Source organism: Asterias rubens, chromosome 8 (assembly GCF_902459465.1).
Source record: "Asterias rubens chromosome 8, eAstRub1.3, whole genome shotgun sequence".
NCBI classification, from domain to species: Eukaryota; Metazoa; Echinodermata; class Asteroidea; order Forcipulatida; family Asteriidae; genus Asterias; species Asterias rubens.
Window position 1 is genome coordinate 16,703,519 of NC_047069.1, and position 20,880 is coordinate 16,724,398.

Sequence of the window (20,880 nt, forward strand, 5' to 3'; positions counted from 1 at the left end):
TTATGTAATACATGGGAACGCCATAGAGAATAGTCTCTATGGTAACACGTACGTACATGTACTTGTTACGAAACATTCAATGTACATGTAGTGGGTGGGATATGCAGGCGGCAGCTGGCAACTTTCCAATCACCAAGTAAAATGCAAATACATGTTCTACCTTTTTTAATTGATATATCCCTGACTGTTTCCTGTTGTGTACACATTCTGTGTATATATAACTGATACAGTGGACAAGTAACAATTAAGTTTCAGTTTGTCTTTGGCCTTCCACACCAGCATAGAGTGAACCAAACGAGCATTCTGCCATTTTCTGATGTTTCTTTGAAACGAAGTGTGGGTTAGGTACATTTCCTTCCTCCGTAGCATCAGTGATTGATAACCATTTATTTTTGTTTTTAAGTGTGGCTATTTGTTCAGTTCGTGATAACACCAATGGTGTTGGCAGTCTTGACCAAAAACTAATTACAGGTAACTGTTTTGGTTGAAGTGGTCATCACTGGTCAAAGACCAATACAATTATTGGTGACAGCCGCTCAAACACACCCCATTTGTACTTCTGTTGTTATTACATTGTACATGTACTTTACTTTGTACATTGCTGTCCTTTTCGAACTACCGTGGTCTCGCAATAATACTGTCGCGAAGTGGACTTCGGAACACTAATTTAACTAATAAGAATATACATTGATACCTCACCATGCAATGCCTCAAAGTTCAACTCGTAATGTACATCACTTCTCCATGGTAAACAGTCTGGGGACATGGAGCTCCATGGTCTGAAAAACTACCAATTAAATCGAGATGAGCAAAATATCCCAACTCAATGTTTCTTTGTTTGGCGCAGCAATCAAAATAAGGCCACCTGAAAATGATAATGATCAAAATCTCTGACAAAGGATTGATTGTTTTTCTGTGTTTTTAATCAAACTTGAACAAAGGTTGGCCGTAAAGTGTTCATTAAAAACTGGATGAAAGTTTGGTAATCTCTCAAAACGAAGAACAACTTAACAAACACAATGATGTACTATCTTATCTGCTTTAACTGAAATCCCTTTTATATATCACAAAAGATCCATTTAAATCCCTGTAATGTTTGAAGAAGCAGAATGTTTGAATCTAATTAATCATAGCATGTACTTTTTACTAATAATTCTAATCAGTTCAAAAACATATGGCACACAGAATTTGCTGGTACCATGCTTTCATGACAGCAATGAATTGCAAAAAAATGTTATTTTTTGTTTAATGCATTGCATTGCATTGCAGATGAGAAATATGCACAAGTTTAAATCGTCAAATTCACATTCAAACCAGACAGTATGGGGCATTTTAAAGATTGGTCGACTGTCTAGCAAAATGGCACCAATGGTGGGAGGGTTAATGTAAATGTAAACCACTTTTAATAGTATATACAATAAGAGTGACTCACCAGACCTGTGGTGGGGGTAAAACAAGTAATGGTCTACAAAAGCCAAACCCGGTCAAAAAGGTTTACACACACCAACAAGTCTGAGGAAACCCAAAATCTTACCAAGTCCTTCTCCAAAAAAATAACTAAGAGTATGTACTAACATAAAGCGTATATGTTTTTTTTTCAAATATTTACAATGTGAAGGCAAAACCAAGTTCAAAAAATGTTCTTAAACAAGAGGAAGAGCCCACAGACCTGTTTTTTGCTCTCTTTTTTTGCAATGAATTTTCAGAAAAACATTTTCCAAGAGTCTTAACGAGAGTCTTTTTTTTTTTTTTTTTACAGAAATATACATTTTTATTGTCCAAACATTAACGTGACCACGCCAACTACAACACCGAATATTTGTCCTACTGTAAAAAATTTCTTCAAGTTTCAGGTGAAAATTTCCCCACCTTGTATAATTATTTTAGAGCTGAATCAAAAGATAAGGTCACATTCCTAAATGACAGCTTGGCACAGAGCCACAACTTTAGGCAAACACTTTACCAAGTCCTGTCATTGATTAGGGGGGCCATACTAAGACATTTTTGTGTAGTGTTAACAACCCCCCCCCCCCCCTGTTGCTTTTCACCAGTACCCAACAACATGATAGCTGTTGCAATATTAACCTAGAGAAGTTTATGACTTTGCAATACCTTCAATCATTGATAAAAACCTTTACAATTTTGCAATAAAACTTACATAGACATACAGTGATCTGTGTGCAATGCTCAGTAACAAAAAACATCTTTACTACAGCCAGACATAAAAAAAAAATTAATTTAAAAGATTAAATTTAGAGGAGTTTGGGTAGGGGGAGAAAAGAGGAGGGAGTAATACTGCAATTTGTTCCTTCTTCTGAAACCTGAACAAAACATGCCAAGCAATCACTTTATCAATCTTACAAGTTCTTCTGGGTAGAAATGAGGTACATGCAAGTCACTCTTAATTTACAAAGAGTCATGTCTACTCTTTCAAGATAAAAACTCTCAAGTCCTGCTGCACTAAGATCTCCTCTTGACATTTTTTTGCAACTTTTTGTTTTCATGATCACTGTATTCCAAGCTTTCTTTCATAGCTCTTGACGATTCCTTTAAGGTTGACATTATCTTTCTTGACTGCCAATAGCTCCTTCCGCAAGACATTGTTCTCTTTCTCCAAGAACGCTGCTCTCATACTGATCTGATTCTCCTTGATACGCCTGGCGTCCCGTGAGCGTTTGGCAGCGATGTTGTTCTTTTTACGTCTGTCCCAATATTTGTCATCCTTTTGGTCCGGAAGAACGTACACCTTTATGAAATAATCATTCAAATAGGGGGAAAATATCAATACATGAATTCTGAAAGCAGCTGTGAGTAAAATATGTCTTTGTAAACACAAAGCAATGTAAAACAATTGCTTTGAAAGAGAAACCTTTGAGTACTACAGTTAGATAAAGTTGAAAGGGCAAGAAGAAAACTGTTTTATGCAACCAAGGATAAGGACGAGCAAATAGCCTGCAACCTTTTTTTTAATGACGCAGAAAAAGATGCAATAACAAAGTGATTATGATGAAAGACATTGCGCCAAATCACCAACACCCATCCCCCCCCCCCCCACCCTCCATCCCGCCAATCTAACAAAACCTTGAAACTTCGTATTGTATGTGCCAACAAGTGACCTTGATCTTCCTCTGCTTCAAACTACATGTAAAATGATTGTACTTGGATAAGATTGGAATGCCTTTCCAATACCATTGATAAGGAATCGTTATTTGGGGCAACAACTCTCAGTCCTGAATCCTTTATTTTTAGCAAAGAGGACATAGAGAAATTTGAGAGGAACACAGAACTAAATGTTTTGTGGCAATTCTTTTTTTTAAACAATTATCAAGGAAGGATTACAAAATCAAACAAGTTGGTAACTCGAGCTTATTTGTACAGGCCTGAAACTTCACGGAGACAACTATGGCATGCCTCCATGCCCCCCTGGTCTTTGCCTTGGTGCCCTTGAAATGCTCCAGTACAAAATATACAATTCCCTCATACATGGTACCCTTTACCAAGGAGTAAATACAGGTGCCCTAGCCCATTCAAAAACAAAGCCTACAGCCCTGAGGTTTTTAAAAATAGGTTTTCTGTTCCAGGGTTATTTGAGGTTCAACCCCAGAGTTACCTCGAGTTCTGGTTTGTTTCATTGTGCATTTCTCACCAAGAGAAACTATATCAATACCTTGCGAGATTTCTTGATCATGGGTTGAGGCTTCAGTTCCTCTTCTGAGAAGGTTCTAGTACGAGGATCATAGACGTCTTGACCCGGGACTGTTGCTAGGGCAGCATCAGTAGCATCCATGTCAAAGTTAACATCCACATTAATCGGGCTCGGTGTACCAGCGGCATGGTGCGAATTAGATGGTTCTAAAGATTCTGGTAAAAGCACAAAGAAACGGCTATTAATATCAAGATTTAAAAAATATTTACGACATGGATTGCTTTGTCCCTTTAGGTGGATTCAGAAAAGGAAAATGAACATTACATAGCAAATTTTCAGACAACTTTTTTTTTCAGCAGAAAATCTTTTAATATGATTTTTTCTAAACTTACTGACTAGCCAGTGTGATTTGAGGAAATTTCCAACAGGTAAAATGGTTGGCACAGTAGCTAGACCAAGGCACTTTACAACACTATATTTTTATAAATCTGTTTATCTGGCAAACATGTATTTCCAAATTTCTTGGCAGCCTGGGGAACATACAGTACAGCCCCCAAGCTGCCTAATTAATTAGCACTAAGGGGTTAATCCAGCCCCATACTGTCCCAGCCCTCTCAGGTGCCCATTTATACACCTTGGTTCAGAGAAGCAATTATTTTTAAGTGCCTTGCTTAAGGACACAAATGTCACGACCAGGATTCAAACCCACACTCTGATGATTCAACCATCAGAACTTGAGTCTGAATGCAGAAGACTGCTTGGCCACGACACACCACTGAAACAAAAATATTTCCGACCAGGTTTTTTTTCCTTTTTTTTTTAATCCCTTACCTGGAATTTCAGAATCGCTTTGATAGTTCACATCGGAGACATTAGAATCTACTTCCTCGCAGTCCTTCTTAGAAATGTCCTCTTCCTTTTGTTGCTCAATTGTCAACACATTATCCACAGAGCTCATTGGGAGGCCGTTCTCGGATAGAAACTCATCTAACTCCATGTATTCCAGTTTGAAGTTGAAATCATCATCACCGTACGTCTTGTCCCATAAGTTGGGTCCCAAGAAAGCTGCTCCAAAATCTGTCGGTGCAAAGAAGTCGCCTTCGACTTCCTTTACTTTTTTCTCAAGAACTGTATTTTGGGAGAAAAGTAAAACATAACCTGATTTATAAGTCAGAGCAACCTTTCCCACTCTTATTTCGAATTATCAGCTTGTCTTGATACTTGTAAACACAAATGATTCATTTCATGTCGTAATAAAGTAGAGCCTCTCGCTTTTTATAACATCATGTCTGTAAAACGATGTAGTGTAGTGTCTAAATTTTCAGTTATTGATGTGTTGTTGCCATAGCTTTTATCAACCCTTGAGATTTCTAGCAAGAAGTTGAACATTCAATATACGTTTTGATGAGTATTTGTGATTAGTTTATTTTTCATGTTTGATAATGAATCCTACTTCTAAAATCTATAATCCCCCCCCCCCCCCCGGTGTGAGCGGGGAGGGGGAGCCTTATAGTTTTAGGAAAAGAGTAACTCCTATCCTTGAATGTTCTCAAGCTGCCCATCCCGCTAGCTAACCCAATGATGACAAAAATTAGTAGGTTTTTAAAACTTTGCATGGTGGAAATCATTATAATGGAAAAAAGATATGGAAAGGTTTGCAGTAACTTACTAATAACAAACTAAAATGTAAAAGAAATAATAAAAAAATAACGACTACCCCCCCCCCCACCCCACCAAAAAAAAAAAAAAGAAAAATACATCCTTAATTTTGAACTGCTGCATGGTGCTCAACTCAACTCAACTTAAATCCAACTCATGATAATAAACTTAAAAACTAAACAAATTGGAGGTAACATTAAGAATACGACAATTTGAAAGCAAAACTTTTAAGTAAAAGTAAAACAGGCGTGTATTAGTAACTATTATTTTTCTTCTTCTCATTTTCGTTTTGTGCCCCACTGGTCCGGCCCCGCCCCAACCCCCACCAGCTATTGTAAAAATGAAATGCCCAAAATTTTTGTAGGTCATGTGATCTGTTCAACCATAGAGTCCTTACTCTATGGTTCAACTAAATCACATTAAAGTTTAAAGAGGGGAAAATGAGACAAAATGGCCGTAAAACTTACGTTCTTTGGCGGTCATGCTGCTGGTAATGCGTTCTTTTTCCTTAGTGACGTTGTCCGCAGCGACACTTTCAAGGGTGGCCGCAGCGGCCATAGCAGCGGCAGGTAGTCCGTCGTCGAGGTGGAGGGAAGCCAACTGCGGAGGCTGCAAAAGACTCGGATTCTCCAGTAGAGATTTCAGTGTCACTCCGCCAAGGTTCTTAAGAAGATTGTCCATTTTGTTCTTTGGTTATTCGTAGAGGGAAATGAAGAGGAAATGACAGTGATTATAGTCACATGAGGATTGTAGAATATGGACTGATTGTCATATTATTTGTTTGTCATCCGTCAATTCTAGCCCTGGATGAGGCTAGCTGTTGCGTGATCGATGTGTGTGTGTGTGTACATTTACAATTACACTGCTGTTGTGTGAGATTTGTTGCCGCGGTGGTACACCTGTACCGTACCCGTCCGTAACCGCGCGCACGACACAACACGGTCTTAAAAAATATACCGACATATACCGTCAAGTACTGACAAGTACTAACAGCACAATAACCATGGCGGTATAAAAGGCAATAACCTTCAAACTACTCGCTCTAATTTTTTTTTTAAATTGACGCAACGACTCAGAAAGTGGTATTTTCGAGTAAAAACAAAAGCGCACTTCACTTTCACTTTCACTGCCGAGACGACATGCAGGTCAATCTCCATCACAAGGGACCGTCATTATGCAATAGGTGTGTCATTATTTGGTTGGCGGAGTAGATTTTCGGATTTCGGAAGACTTTTCAGTTCATAAAAGAACTGTCCTGCACTCCCGTTAACTACCCGGGCAGAAGGTGAAATCGGCTACTACTTTCAACGTTTCGACTAGTCATCGTCCGGGGTGTCATGTTTTCTTGCGGTTCACATTGATGCAGAGGGCATTTTGCAAGATGTCAAATTGAACAAAAAATAGACAGAAATTTGTTTAAACAAAAACCTAGAGAGAATGATTTTACTATGGAAGTTTCATTTCTGATCCAATCTTTGTTGCTATCTCATTAGTGCATCTAAATAAAATAATTATTCCCTAAAACGTTAAGACATAATTTCGGATTTTTCCAATTGAAAGCAACAGCACTAATTTAGTAGCCCAACCCCCTTCAATTATTCTTGAAGCCTTTTTTGCACACAAAAAACATAGTATTTAGAAGATTTATTTTGCTATGTATGTTTAAGGGCCTATACATTTCTCATTTTAACTTTGGGGATTTTCTCCTTTTGTCATCAACAAATGAACGAGAAACAACACTTAATAAATTAGATTCCTTTCTTCAATCAACCATAAGTAACTAATTATAAACATTCTGAGGGAGGGGACTACTATTGCAAGTGCCAGTTGGTTACGTTTGTTTCTCCTTTCGAACCATGGAGGAAGACCCCGTAAGTCACCAGTGCATATGGGAACAACTCAAAGTTTTAGGCTGCTAACCGCATCGGTGAAAATTACACATTTTTCCGACATTTCTTGTGAGATTTAGGACCCTAAGCATAATATACAAAACAATTAATAGTGTCGGTCGGGTGATTGTGTAATATGGTGTTTTTGCTTCTGCTTGTGTTGTCGCTACTTGTCGGTAGTTATCGGTAACTAGTACAACCTGTACACGGTGGTACGGTGGTGAACTGAATCTATAGACTTTTCAATCAGCAAATCTCAAAAACGCTCGTTGTGTACAAAAGCAAACGCTTCTTGTAAACAAGCCTCAAGGTCTTGATGCGGATGCATGCGCAGATCCATCCCGCGTGCATCTTGAAGCTGCGCAGTACACAACATTAAGATTTGCCATCAGGGAGTTATATCATTCTTGACCCGACGTAGTTTTCTCAAAGGTCCTGGGCTAATCCTACCTCCATGGTCCTGGCTACTCTACGGATTATATACTTTCATCATTAAACCGTTTCATCGAACTCTTGTGGGTCATGCTGTTACATGTTCAGTTCTCTCATGTTCGCCATTATGCAACGATTGAATAAAAGACTGATTAATATACTTGCGGACACCGTTGACTACGTTTCAAAGGGACGGCACAAAATACAAGTTGTTATAAAAAATGTAATAATTTTATTTGACAAAATAATTTCATTTCAACATGTTCTTTCAATCTATATAAAATCGTTCTTAAAATAAGTTGTCACATGCTTACTTTTTTAAAACCTTTTTTTATGATGACCGGGGATTCAGATGCGACAAAAGAATTGAATGCGTATGTATGGCTGCATAGATTGATTGATTTAATTTTTTATTTATTGTCTCATTTATTTTATTTTATTTTTATTTATTTTATTTAATGTATTTTTCCGTTAATATATGGTGGGGGGGGGGGGCTTAATTTACTAAGCCTATAGAGAGCACCAAACGTGTTTGACAAGTGATTATTACAATTATTTTGATGTATATTTTGAAAAGTGCACGCAGCTAGCTCAAAAAGTACATAATATTTTATTATATTATTCAGGGTATACGAAAAAAACATGGAGGTACAAGTACTAAACAGAAACCATATTAATTGTGTTACTTAAGTTACTGCCTATTCATCCATGCTGTACTCAATATATTTCGGTTTGCGGTAGCACCATGCGATGACCTGTCAGGTAATAGGTGATACTCAAGCTATGGCTAACTGTCACAATCCGGATGACGGGTTCGAATATTCTGCAGAAGTCGGTACAGGACTGAGCGGAGCTGTGATTCATATTTTTCAAGAAGGATGAACTACCCCCAAGCTGCACTACCCCATTAGTTGGGTGTTTTCGAAACTTAATTGCATTGTTTTCGAGTTGCACCCATCTCAATTACACCCAAGTGCGCAAAACAGCACTCTGCGCAAAATCAGTTGGCAGTGAAGTCATTGCGCACGCGGCACAGTGAATTTCGAATGCATGACATGTACAAGTTTAGTATCCTTTCTCGATCACGTTCCACTCAACGTGACAATTTCAATGGTGTATCTTATCACTAATCACACACCCATGCCCTGTCGACCGACATGTAGCGACCTTTTTTAATTGTATGCTAGGTCTATTGGTCTGGTCTAATGGTGGGCACACGTGCTAACTACGCACGAATACTACCATATTACACCAAGGCAGGCAGGAACATCAATATCTTCGGCAACATGACGCACTTTTCTGCATCATGGAGCCCGCGTCATCTTTCGCCTAATTTAAAACAAATCAACGAAATGTGACTACAGGCTCTGTCTTGGCCTTGCCCTTCGATGTTACCATAGAAAACCTTTATGATGTGACGTACGAAACAATGCTTGATTTGACTTTGACTGTAAAAGGGGATCAGTGGTTTCAGCCCCTCCCATCCCATCATAGAACGCATCTAGCTTTGCCAAAAGATGCGCGTCCACCATTTCCGCCATTTGGGTGGTCGATTTCTTGAGCGTCTCGAAACAAAATGGGTGGGTCTTTATGATAAGACTGAGCCCCTGTCTGTCTTTGGTGATGTAACTTAAAAACACTGGACACCTTTATTGTCAAAGACCAGTCTTCTCACTTGGTGTATCTCAAGATTATGCTCAAAATAACAAACCTGTGGACATTTTGAACTCCAATAATTGGTCGTCGAAGCTAGTTGCGAGATAAAAGAAAAAACACACTTGTCACACGAACTTGTGTGCTTTCAGATGCTTGATTTCGGGACCTCAAAATCTAATTCACAGAGGTCTCCAAATCAAATTCAAAATATTTTTGTGGGAAAAATTACTTCTATCTCGAAAACTACACTACTTTAGAGTGTTTAGAGGGACAAGTAAGAGGGAGCCGTTTCTCACGATCAACAACAGCTCTCTATTGCTTGTTACCAAGTAAGTTTGTATGCTGACAATTGTTTTGGGTATTCACCAATGATAGTGTCCTAACAGAACCTATCAGCCAATCTCTCAAGTTGCACAGTGACACAAAAAAGACATTCGATCAGTATAATACCGAAATAAGAAAAACAAAAAAAAACTCGTCAAACTGCCGCAGAAACTTAAGTTAATTTTCATGGTCGTGACGTCATCATAATGCATAATGCAGTGTTCAGCGCAGGCCCCGAAACTAATAAACGTTGTAAATCCATAATGGCGTAACTCCGGGGGGTGGAGGGGGATGTTCTTGATTTCCGTGCCCCCAATCCGGATTGAAAATCATGTATGGGTAGTCTGGAAAAATGTAGAGCAAGGTCTATCCCACCTAGCTTGTTGTGTGGTATCGTCTGATATCGGTCTTATAAGATATAAGATCGACATACATACCTACACAGTCTAACGAGGTGGGCTAAATACTTAGTCGATCCACGTCGATTGTTGCGCTATGATCATTATTTCATGCCAAGGATAATCAGATGCGGACATTTGAAATAAGGGAACAGTTTTCGCTTGAAGATGCGTTTTTCTTCGACCCCCCTTAAAAAAAATCCTCTTCAAAAAATAATATGGCATGGCTTTGTTTGCTAAACATCGGTATTTATAGGGGTTGGATGGGGGTCTGGTGGAGTAGTGGTCCTGCTCCGGGCTAGCTCCCTCCTGATGAGCTGATCCGTTTCTATAGATATTTACACCGGCGTACGAAGCACACTGCTCCAAAACTCACTGATGACGAGGCTCACGCTAAGACGGTTGCATAGACCTTTATCACGCTGTCACCGTCTTGGTCATGTCCCCTGTTTCCAATAACAGTAATGGATGCTAACATTAGTTAGAATGGAGTAAAATCAAGATGGCCACACCGTGATAAAGTTCTGTAGGGAAATCTGTCCACCGGAGGATTTTGTCCCTAATAATGTGTCCCCCGATAACGGGAAATGAACGTGAGCTGCTGCTGAAGGAGGTTCAAAAGAGGGCGCTATACACAGTTGGGGACAGAATCTCCCGGGTTACAGTCTCGAAATCCCACCACACCGGAAACCCAAACATCATATGGAAACGTCCCATTATTTGAGAATGCCACAGAAGTAATCACGAGGGGCCTAGAATGATTATGAACATTGTGATTATAAAAGTCATCATGCGACCGACGAGGGATTCATTTTCCACTGGATGAACAGCCGTCGTAAACACAGCGCGACTTATTTTCCTGTATATGAAACAGTCGTCGTGACGACCCACAATGCTTTGAGCTTCCTCTTTTAATGCCGATCCGTGTACAAGGTATTTACCGATCAGAAATATCTTTTAAAATCTATGAACATCAACTTGTTGTTAATTTTTTTGCCATGTTTTTAGGAATTTTCGTAAATTAAAGAATTTTCCCCATCATATTTTGCTGATATTTTCGACAATTATTGATTGTGTGAAGTCGATTAAAGCGAAACAAACTGGACACAAATTCCGCAACAGCAACATAATAATATTGTACGTACTCGACGTAAATTTGTACGTACATGTGTGTGTTGGCGTTGGAAGGCTTTAACTAAAATTACATTAAGCCCCTACTTTTACAACAAATAAAACTAGAGGTACAGTTCCTGTAGAATTAAATAAATAATGGAAACCGTATGTTTGTTTCTGAAGCAGCCATGTATGTAACGTTTTGCAACAACTTACATTTAGTTTACAACAAGAGCAAAGATAGAAACTGAACAACCAATCCATCCATCCTACTATTTTTACTAAAAACATGAGATGAGAAAGAGACTGGGAGAGTGAGATATGGACATAACCCGCAGAGACCAATTTCATGGCTCTGTTAACGGTTAACCCCACTATTCTGCACTTACATTACAAGTTGCATTGTCATACAGCTCATAGTGGGTGTCGTATACGCTGATTTTCAGGGTAAGCAGCGCCATGAAATTGGGCCCAGATGACGGATTGAGATTCATTCAGTTGAGAAGATTCAGACTAGAAATAGAATTGAACATTAGAAACATGATTAGTTAGAGACTGAAAACTGAGCATTTCTGATCCTGAGCAAGAGAAGAATTGGAAAGAATAGCTAAAAATAGCACTCTGCACACTTAAAAAAAAAAAAAAAAATACATACTCGATACTCATCGGAATCAGATTCTAATCTCACTCTCTGTTTTCATATCATTGTCATTGTCAAAATTCTCTTATTTTGTTTGTGCACGCTTATTACACATGTCCGAGCTATTATTTATATTCTATGTTTACTCGTCGGACTGATAAACTCTGTCTGGTGGCAGTGCGTCGATCGTGTGAGAGCTGAGAGGTGGAATGCTTGTCTGACATACAGATATTTTCAATTTGAGCAAAGATGACATCGTTTAGTGTTGTGGAGTCTTATTGTGTAAACCTGATATTTGTTTGTCAATTCACTCACAGTTTCTAAATTTGTTATTGTTTCAGATGGCCAAGAAAACGGACAAGAAGAAAAGTCGCTCCGCCCTGAACGAGGTGGTGACCAGGGAGTACACGATCCATCTCCATAAACGCATTCATGGAATGTAAGTCAGTCTTCAACTATCATCAAACCCTGAGGTTCATGTCACACAAGGCAATTTACAGCCAACCAATTCAAGGCAGAGAATTCACTGACTGTTCACATATTGTTCATGGGGATTAAGCTTGGGCGATATCACGATATTATCGAATATCGCGATATTAATTTGGACACGATTACGATATCGGATGGATTTGGTTTTAATCGAAATATCGATAATCGCGGTATATCGATATATCGATTAAATATCGCGATGTATTTGCTAGCTGAGACATCTTGCACCCCATAGGTTTGGAGTAAAACCAGAAGAACAGGTCATTAGAACACCTCTCTTATGCTAGGACTGTCTCTTCTACAATTTTCACTTGGAGTTTTAAGACTGATGATGTCAAATTTCATTAATCGCGATTATATTGAATATCGCGATATATTGTCAGCGATATATCGTGAATAAAATAAATCGATATCGCCCAAGCTTAATGGGGATCGTAATTTTTATTGTTTGGAGAGTAAGCCTGGTTCATATTTCCTGCGAATGTGAAGCGAATTTTGATGTCACATTGCCGTTTTCGCAGCAAATGTTTAGCAGGAGTTGAACACATAGTTCAACTGCTGCGAATTATTTGTGACGATTTGTGCAACAAAATTCATTTCGGATTCGCTAGAAGTACGAACTGTGCTCCCAAAGTGTTCCTGTAGCATGTACTGCAGTTGGTTGCCTCCAAGTTGCCTCCTGTGATAAGTTCTTAACAGCTGAAATTTCATGCCTGTAAGAATGAGATAAACCTTCTCTGAAGGTAGAAGAAATACGAAAATTTTAATAAGATTTTTTATTTATTTTTTCCAGTTCCTTCAAGAAGCGTGCCCCAAGGGCCATCAAGGAGATCCGCAAATTCGCCAAGAAGATGATGGGAACAGAGGATGTGCGAGTAGACACAAGACTCAACAAGCACGTCTGGTCCAGAGGAGTCAGGTCAGGTCAATTAATGTTTTGTACAGGCTGGTTAAACTTTGCTAAAATGTAACAAAATTAATAACGACTGCGGATAATTACATTGTCACGATCAGCTTCTAGTACATGTTTATTAAGGAACAAGATGTGTGAGCTAGAGGGGTGTATGGGAGTCGTTTGGACAGTGACACCCTATTTTAAATTTGGACACCCTGTCTTATAGGCCTGGGCGAATAGTTTGGATATCCGGTTAAATGCGAGTAGGTTTTCGTATCTGTAACCGCGAATGCCTTTTTTTTTTCTTAACCGGATATCCGCAAGGGGCACGAGTATCGATTTGTAAACCAGATAGTCCTGTAATTGCAATCAAGTAACCGGATATTCCTATTATCCGCGATTATCGGGGCGACAACTGATAGGAAAGTTTTTTCTGAATCCTTATGAAACTTCTATTCAGACAGCATAAATTGAGAATTTAACTATGCTCACCTTCCATGAAGAGTTAAAACAAGGACATTGCTGACGTAATTTGTTTAAAGATAAAAAAAAAGGTTTTCCTACACGTAGAGTCAATCACGATGAAAAGAAAAAGCAAATCGCCATCTTAAAATTAGATCTGGTTATTTTTATGAATGAACCGAGTGACATTGTCTTAATACAAAAACTTCACTATTCGCCCAGCACTAGTAATTGTCAAAGACTAGTCTTCACAGTTGGTGTGTCTCAACGTATGCATAAAATAACAAACCTGTGAAAATTTGAGCTCAATCGGGCGTGAAAGTTGCGAGATATTAATGAAAGAAAAAACACCCTTGTCAAACCATGGTCAAACAAAGTTGTTTGCTTTCAGATGCTTGATTTCGAGACTTCAAATTCTAAATCTGAGGTCTCTAAATCAAATTTGTGGAAAATTACTTCTTTCTCAAAAACTTTGTCACTTCAGAGGGAGCTGTTACTCGTAATGTTTTATACTATCAACCTCTCCCCATTACTCGTAATCAAGAAAGGTTTTATGATAATAATTATTTTGAGTAATTACCAATAGTGTCCACTGCCTTTAAGATCCAATAATTTGGGTTTGTGTATAAATTATTACAATGTCTATCATTACTTCTGGCCTGTGTTGACATGCTGGTGAAATTTGTTTGACCTTTGACAGGAGTGTACCATTCAGAGTAAGGGTACGTCTGGCCAGAAAGAGAAATGAGGATGAAGACTCTCCCAACAAGCTTTACACGTTAGTCACCCACGTCGATGTTGTAACATTCAAGGGTATGTACATTATTGCACGTGTTTTGTTGTTGTTGTTTTGTTGTTGTTGTTGTTGTTGTTGTGTTGTTGTTGTAGGTTTTTTTTTGGGGGGGGGGGATTGTTGTACATCAACCAAATTAGTCTTCATTCCCTCCTGCAATCTGAAGTTTCAAAATTTGTGTTGTTTTGTGATTTTTTCTTCAATCAACAAGCATTGAATTGTGTTTCTGTCTTGTAAATAGGTGAAATCTGTTGCCATTTTACATGTTTTTTAATGTAACTGTATTGTATTCAGCTTGCATGGTATGCCATCTACCGACTGATTTTCAGGGTTGTTTTCCCTTTGAAAAAAACAAAAAATACAAATTTAGATTGAATAACCTTAAAGTGTATTTATTTATTAGCATATACCACATGTAGGGCAGCCTTTTTACTGAATGAAACTTTCCTCTTTTAAAATGTTTCCAAATAACCAAGTATCATGTCTGGTTTCTGTACTTTTAAGATTTCCATGTGTTCATTGGTTGTGGTACTATAGAAAGTGTGTTTCATCTATTTTTACTATGACCAGTGTTGTAGCTAGACCAATTTTAGTGGAGGGCGCTAAATCCAATTCAGTCCACCAGAGGCGAGCATTTCAGTAAAATGATTCATGTTTAGATATGGGGCCATCATTGCTGAAGTGCAATCTGGGGGAAATTTATTCTGGGCAGTACAGTGTATTTTGCTCAGAGTGCTGGGAGAAATTTGTTAGTTCAGGGGCTGGCACCGCCCGCCCACCTTTGGCTACAACATTGACATCTCAAAATTGATACTTTGTACTATGTACTTTTTCCCAACACAAAATACAATGTCCACAGATTTACACTAAACTTACACAGTTTGAAGATAATGATAGTAGAAAGCTTCCCGTGAAATTTTACCCACCGAGGTGCTGTACTTTTTGAGAAATAAGTAAAGCAACTAATTTTCGTCTCAGATTTTGCATTTAAAAGCATTAAACAGTTATGTTATGTTTATAGTATAATATCATAACTGGTTAATGGGTTTTTACATGTTAAAATTATTTTGTGACTTGTCTGACTAAAGCTGCAGAACTTTATTTAGTAATGTTTGAAGGGAAGCTTTCCACTATTTTCATTATTTTCAAACCATGTAAGTTTAATGTAAATCTGTTGAAATTAAGTACCCAAACCCTTTAATTCAATAACAACATCTACAGAATGGGAGACTTTCTAGGACGATAGAGGGCAGCAGACTTACCGGGTAAATCCATTGTTCTCAGAATTATGCGCATGTTCAGAACTACGTAAACAATGGAAATTTACCCGGTATGTCTGCTGCCACCTAGCGTTGGAAAGTCTCCTATTGTCAAAACTAATAAGCTTTTCGTGTTTATTATGAGTTATGGACAAATTAAAAAAACGTTGGGACTGCTTTGGCCAGCAGGCGATTTTGACAAAACTTTACGTGACTGCGTTGACTAGTCACTAAAAATGTCAAGGGCAAACCCTGCTTTGACTATAAGGTTAAATTGTGTTGAACTTGTACTTTAAATATGAAACCAGCCTAGTAGAACTCAAAAGGAACTACAAATATTTGATCTTCAGTTTCTCATACTTTTTCTTCTTTTGTTTTTTTCTACCACAGGATTACAGACAGTCAACGTAGACAGCGAGGACTAGATGATTATAAAGATATTGGGGGTTTGCGGACAACTTTTTGATGCTTTTGATGAATGTAGTGTTCCAAAGTGACCTGGTACTAGGTGATCTGATGGAATGTAGAGATTTGAAGTGTCTCAACACTACATGAATCTGTGGCGTGTACAGATTCAGGGCTGACTTTATTCATGTTGGGACTCGTGGGGTTTAAGATGTTTTCTGGAAAATAAAATAGCATCACGCTACCGGAAGATTATAATTCTGTCTTACTGTCGTCTTATTTGTTGTTGAGTTACAATGCCCATTTTGCATAGGTGCCACTATTGATAATTGTCAAAGACTAGTCTTCACAGTTGGTGTATCTCAACATATGCATAAAATAACAAACCTGTGGAAATTTGAGTTCAATCGGTCGTTGAAGTTGCGAGATATGTCGCACTGTGGTTACAAGAAGTAAAAAAAAATCTGAGGTCTCTAAATCAAATTCGTGGAAAATTACTTGGTTCTCGAAAACTATGTCACTTCAGCTTATTTCTCACAATGTTTTTTACTTTCAACCTCTCCCCATTACTCGCAATCAAGAAAGGTTTTATGATAATTATTTTGAGTAATTATCAATAGTGTCCACTGCCCTTAAATATAATACGGCAATCCATGAGTAAAAACAGTATAGTAAATAAATCAAGCTGCCAAGGTGGATGCTATGCTGTAATTTATGTCTATTTTGTATATTATGCCAGCTTTTATACGTGTAATGGTAAACTGTATTGCTTCAAATTGGTGTGCCATGATGGTTTACAGTGTTATGACTTTACCCAGAATCCTGTCGATTTGAATCATGTAGGCGTTGATCATGGGCGTTGGGATTTGCATATGGATAGTATATAATAGTTGATATAGTCTGGCATATGTCTGGAATACGAGAGATGACTTTAAAAAAAATGCACCCTAAGGTTACCAAAATTTGGATGTAATCTTGAGTTGCGAAGTGGATTTTCGGAGGTTTCGATAATAAATAGCATTAAATACAGGCGTGGTCATTATGAATGCAAGGGTAACTTGTGGTCTGTAGGAACAGTGGGTACGTTAGGTGGTTCCGGTTCGAATTGGCTTCCCTTGGTCGACCCGGCGGTGCTCATTCCGGTGAGCCCCTGACAAAGAGTTAATCGAACGTTCACACTCGCCCTCTCGTATTTCATTTCAACTTTCAAAGTATTTTTCATCTTCAAAATAATTTGAATCTGCCAGACGAGGATGAGAGGATGGGACCGAGCGAACTTCGAAATGTCCCTGACGCGGAAGTCGAGTGAGAGAGTTGTCAACGTTGGTGGCGTTATCCTCCCCACGACCCAGGGTCACAGAATTCGGGATTGACTTGCAATTTGTTTTTATGGGGTTTCTAAAAAATAGGTATCCCAGGTTTTCGACTTGTTTCTCTGTTTATTATTGACAGATTTAAATATACAACACACAGTAAATAAGTTAAATTTACAGCAGGTCGAATTTGTTTTCAAGAATTTTTTAGCATAGCCTTATTTTCAAAGAGTACCTGTTTTCATTGAATCTCAGTTCGAGTTGATCAATTTCGGCTATACGTGCCAGTTTATGATGGACGACCAAACTTCCATTACATTGGTACCTTTTTCAGGATGATTAAAGTAGTTTAAATATTTTTTGACAAAGTCCTGAATTAACTAAAATGCCCTTTAGGCATACAAAGAATTATGTTCCGTGCCCCTGTTCGAGGATTTGAACATGGTTAGGGTGGGTATAGGAATAGTGTTTCGACCTGTGGACCTTATGTCTCAAAACCAAATTCCATCCCACCACCACCGACTAGCAATCACAACCACACAAAAAGCGTAACATAAGTATTTTCATGTTCACAACAACACCATTCGCCATTTTGTTAAGATGTGGTTGAGGACACTGTAAAAACAAACAAACACACAAACAAATAGACGGCGCATTCATCCACAGGAATATGACATTCTCCATTACTTAGGTCTGCATGGTTATATTGTTGTCCCTTAAAATAAAGCAAAATTTCTATAACAATGCCCTGAAAAGTGAAGAAGAAAAAAAAAATACGCGCAATTCCAAGTAAAAAATCCGATTGTTGTTTCTCATGACAAAAATAATGTCATGCCTTAGGTGTCTACCATTATTCATGTTGTCCAAGTGATTTTGTTGTTGTGTTTATCACCTTTTACCAAATGGATTATGGTTGCTCACATAGGTTCCCCGCTCCCTTTTTGTACACAAATTACTTACATGCACCGTGACTGTGACGGGTATAACAACCAACCCCACCCTTATAATGTTAATTGCTTTACGGAGTCGGCTACATAAAAGAATGCCCTACGACCTGAGTCTGGTACTGTTTACCTAATTACACAGATAGCAACAATGCTGACACTCGAATAAGTTTGCAGTTCATGAATGTTGTATGTCCAATACGTGCAATGTTGGTTTGCAGTTTTTACAATGTTAAACAATGTAATAGGTCTGTTAGGGCAAAACTATATTTATATGACTGTTATTTATACTACTCTTGCACTTTGATCGCGTCCAGATACAAATGTTGCGTCGCAACAGGTGACAATGCAGTGATAAGACGAGTGCAGGTCTAAAGACGAGCCGGGGAATGAGGGCAGGGAACGGTCTAATTAATTGTGACATAGAACACGCACCAGCGTTGCCCCGTAAACTGAGTTTCCTGCAAGTTGCTCTGCGCTGTCAGAACGAATTTCTAGCTTTTGATTACAATCATTTAAATAGAGGAAATGTCTCAATAGATTGCCATCTATGCATAGGAAATCACTTCTCAGTAATCGATGCGCTGAACTTTGATTATTTCCTCAAATTAGAGAAGGTATCAGATAAAGTTACGGCGGGGAGTAGAGCGGGAGCGGTTTCTTTGTGCCGAGAATAAGAGGTCGGATATCGAATGTCGGATTCCTTCATTGAGTAAGTCCTTCAGATTCTCTGCAGTTTGACTGTATTTTGTAATGAAACACTTATTTGTATATATTTGGCGTCGATTGCTGGCTTAAAGGCACTGGACACGTTCGGTAATTGTCAAAGACAAGTGTTCTCACTTAATGTGTCCCAAAAATATGCATAATAACAAATCTGTGCACATTTTAGTGTCAATTGGTCATCAAAGTTGCTAGAGAATAATGAAAGAAAAAAACAACCTTTTTGCACAACTTTATGCGCTTTCAGATAGAAGGCTTCAAACCAGCTGAACTCTTCTATAATTATTCCAGTGAGAAATTACCTCCTTCACAAACTACGTTACTTCAGAGGGAGCCGTTCCTCACAACGTTTTATCGACAGCTCTTTAAATTCCAATTAAGTTTTGATGCTTACAATTTGTTTAAGATTAATAACCAATAGTGTCCAGGGCCTTTAAACATGCTACTGGTGTAATGGTTACTGGTGTAATGGTCACAACACAAGGTTCACAGTAAATTACATTACAGCCCGTTTGCTATATTATGAGGCTTACCGCATAATTTAGAGGAAAATCTACCTGTTGGACTTGACTTAATGAGTTAATGCAGAAAAAGAGTTGAAAACATAGGCCCTACTGATCCGTGCACGGACTTTATTTGTTGGTTGGTTCTTCAGGTTGACTTGGTTTGTCTCGTCGAGAATTGTGAGTTCCTTGCTCTATGTTTAGACGATAAGTTAATCGTCTTCAACAACGTCAATACTTCATAAAAGGTTGAAAGAAATCAACATATTGGACTGCTGTATTTATTATCAAACTTTTTATAAGAGAACGGGTAAGCGATAAGTAGTTTGGGAAAATGGTTTATCGAAAACGAAAAACTTGCATACTCTACCTGTGAGTGTAATAGAGCTATGGAAGAAAATAACTCATTGGATTTAATTAGCAACAAGGTTAATGTGTGCCTCTCATCGTCAATCACAATTTCGTATTTAGTATATTTTGTATAGAATAGAGCATATACAAATCTTTACGTCTTAATTTTGACTCATTGAAATAGTTAAATAACCGAGTGACATCAAACCGCTGGGACGAGTTCGTCTGAGTGAGCTGAGATGGATTCGTACGCAGCTCAATTGCCAATGGCTTCAGGAGGAGCATCTTCAACTTCAATAAGTCATGGAGGATTGGGAGATTCAGGAATGTACAAAGCCCAGTTTCTAAGATGGTGGGAGGAGAGAGGCAAGGTGGAAAAGCAAAGAGGTAAGCTTATTCGTAAGGCACTTCAAAAACTCACAGGGCCAATGTAATAAAGCCTTTAAGCAGTAAATACTGCATTTTTCTTTGCTTAGCAAAACATGGGTGTGGCACCAGTTGCAACAATGTTAACTTTATAGAGTTTTGACTATAGTACCCGTTTCTGCTGAGCAGGTTTTTTTATGTGCTTAGCACATTACTTTTATGGGTACTAACTTACAGGCTTTATGAAATTGATCCCATACATGTCAGACTTGAGATTCCGGGTCCCTTGGGGTCTGATGGGTCAGGTTTGAACCGTAACTGGTCAACAAATAGGATTCAACCCAGATTATCTCGTACTGATTACCAATTTCTGGGTTATTTTGATACAGATTCTGGGTCATACTGATCCTGAAAAGAGTCAGGACCAACAACCTCATGACCCGGATCCGGGTCAATTCTGACCGGGCGTTTATTTTTGTTGCTATAGGTGACCCCTCTGATTATCAACTTCAAACCGAATTTTTTTGAATTTTTTGATTTAGAAGACTTCTTTATCTGAAGCACCAGCTTAGTATTTCATACGAGTTTAAACCAATTATCATCATAAGCTGTAATGAATC

General features: G+C 38.4%; 2 protein-coding genes across 2 annotated transcripts; one reads left to right on the plus strand and one right to left on the minus strand.

Annotated features, from left to right (window-relative positions):
• Nucleotides 1-901: 901 nt before the first annotated feature.
• LOC117293381 (thyrotroph embryonic factor-like) lies at nucleotides 902-6,175 on the minus strand. The gene is made up of 4 exons (XM_033775681.1): nucleotides 5,773-6,175; nucleotides 4,478-4,774; nucleotides 3,668-3,861; nucleotides 902-2,746 (listed from the first exon to the last, which is right to left on the minus strand). The coding sequence occupies exons 1-4, from the start codon at nucleotides 5,984-5,986 to the stop codon at nucleotides 2,507-2,509; spliced, it is 945 nt and encodes a 314-aa protein (XP_033631572.1). The 5' UTR covers nucleotides 5,987-6,175; the 3' UTR covers nucleotides 902-2,506.
• A 4,720-nt stretch (nucleotides 6,176-10,895) lies between these two features.
• Nucleotides 10,896-16,318, plus strand: LOC117293989 (60S ribosomal protein L31-like). The gene is made up of 5 exons (XM_033776505.1): nucleotides 10,896-10,937; nucleotides 12,099-12,196; nucleotides 13,040-13,165; nucleotides 14,304-14,416; nucleotides 16,046-16,318. The coding sequence occupies exons 2-5, from the start codon at nucleotides 12,099-12,101 to the stop codon at nucleotides 16,078-16,080; spliced, it is 372 nt and encodes a 123-aa protein (XP_033632396.1). The 5' UTR covers nucleotides 10,896-10,937; the 3' UTR covers nucleotides 16,081-16,318.
• Nucleotides 16,319-20,880: the final 4,562 nt, after the last annotated feature.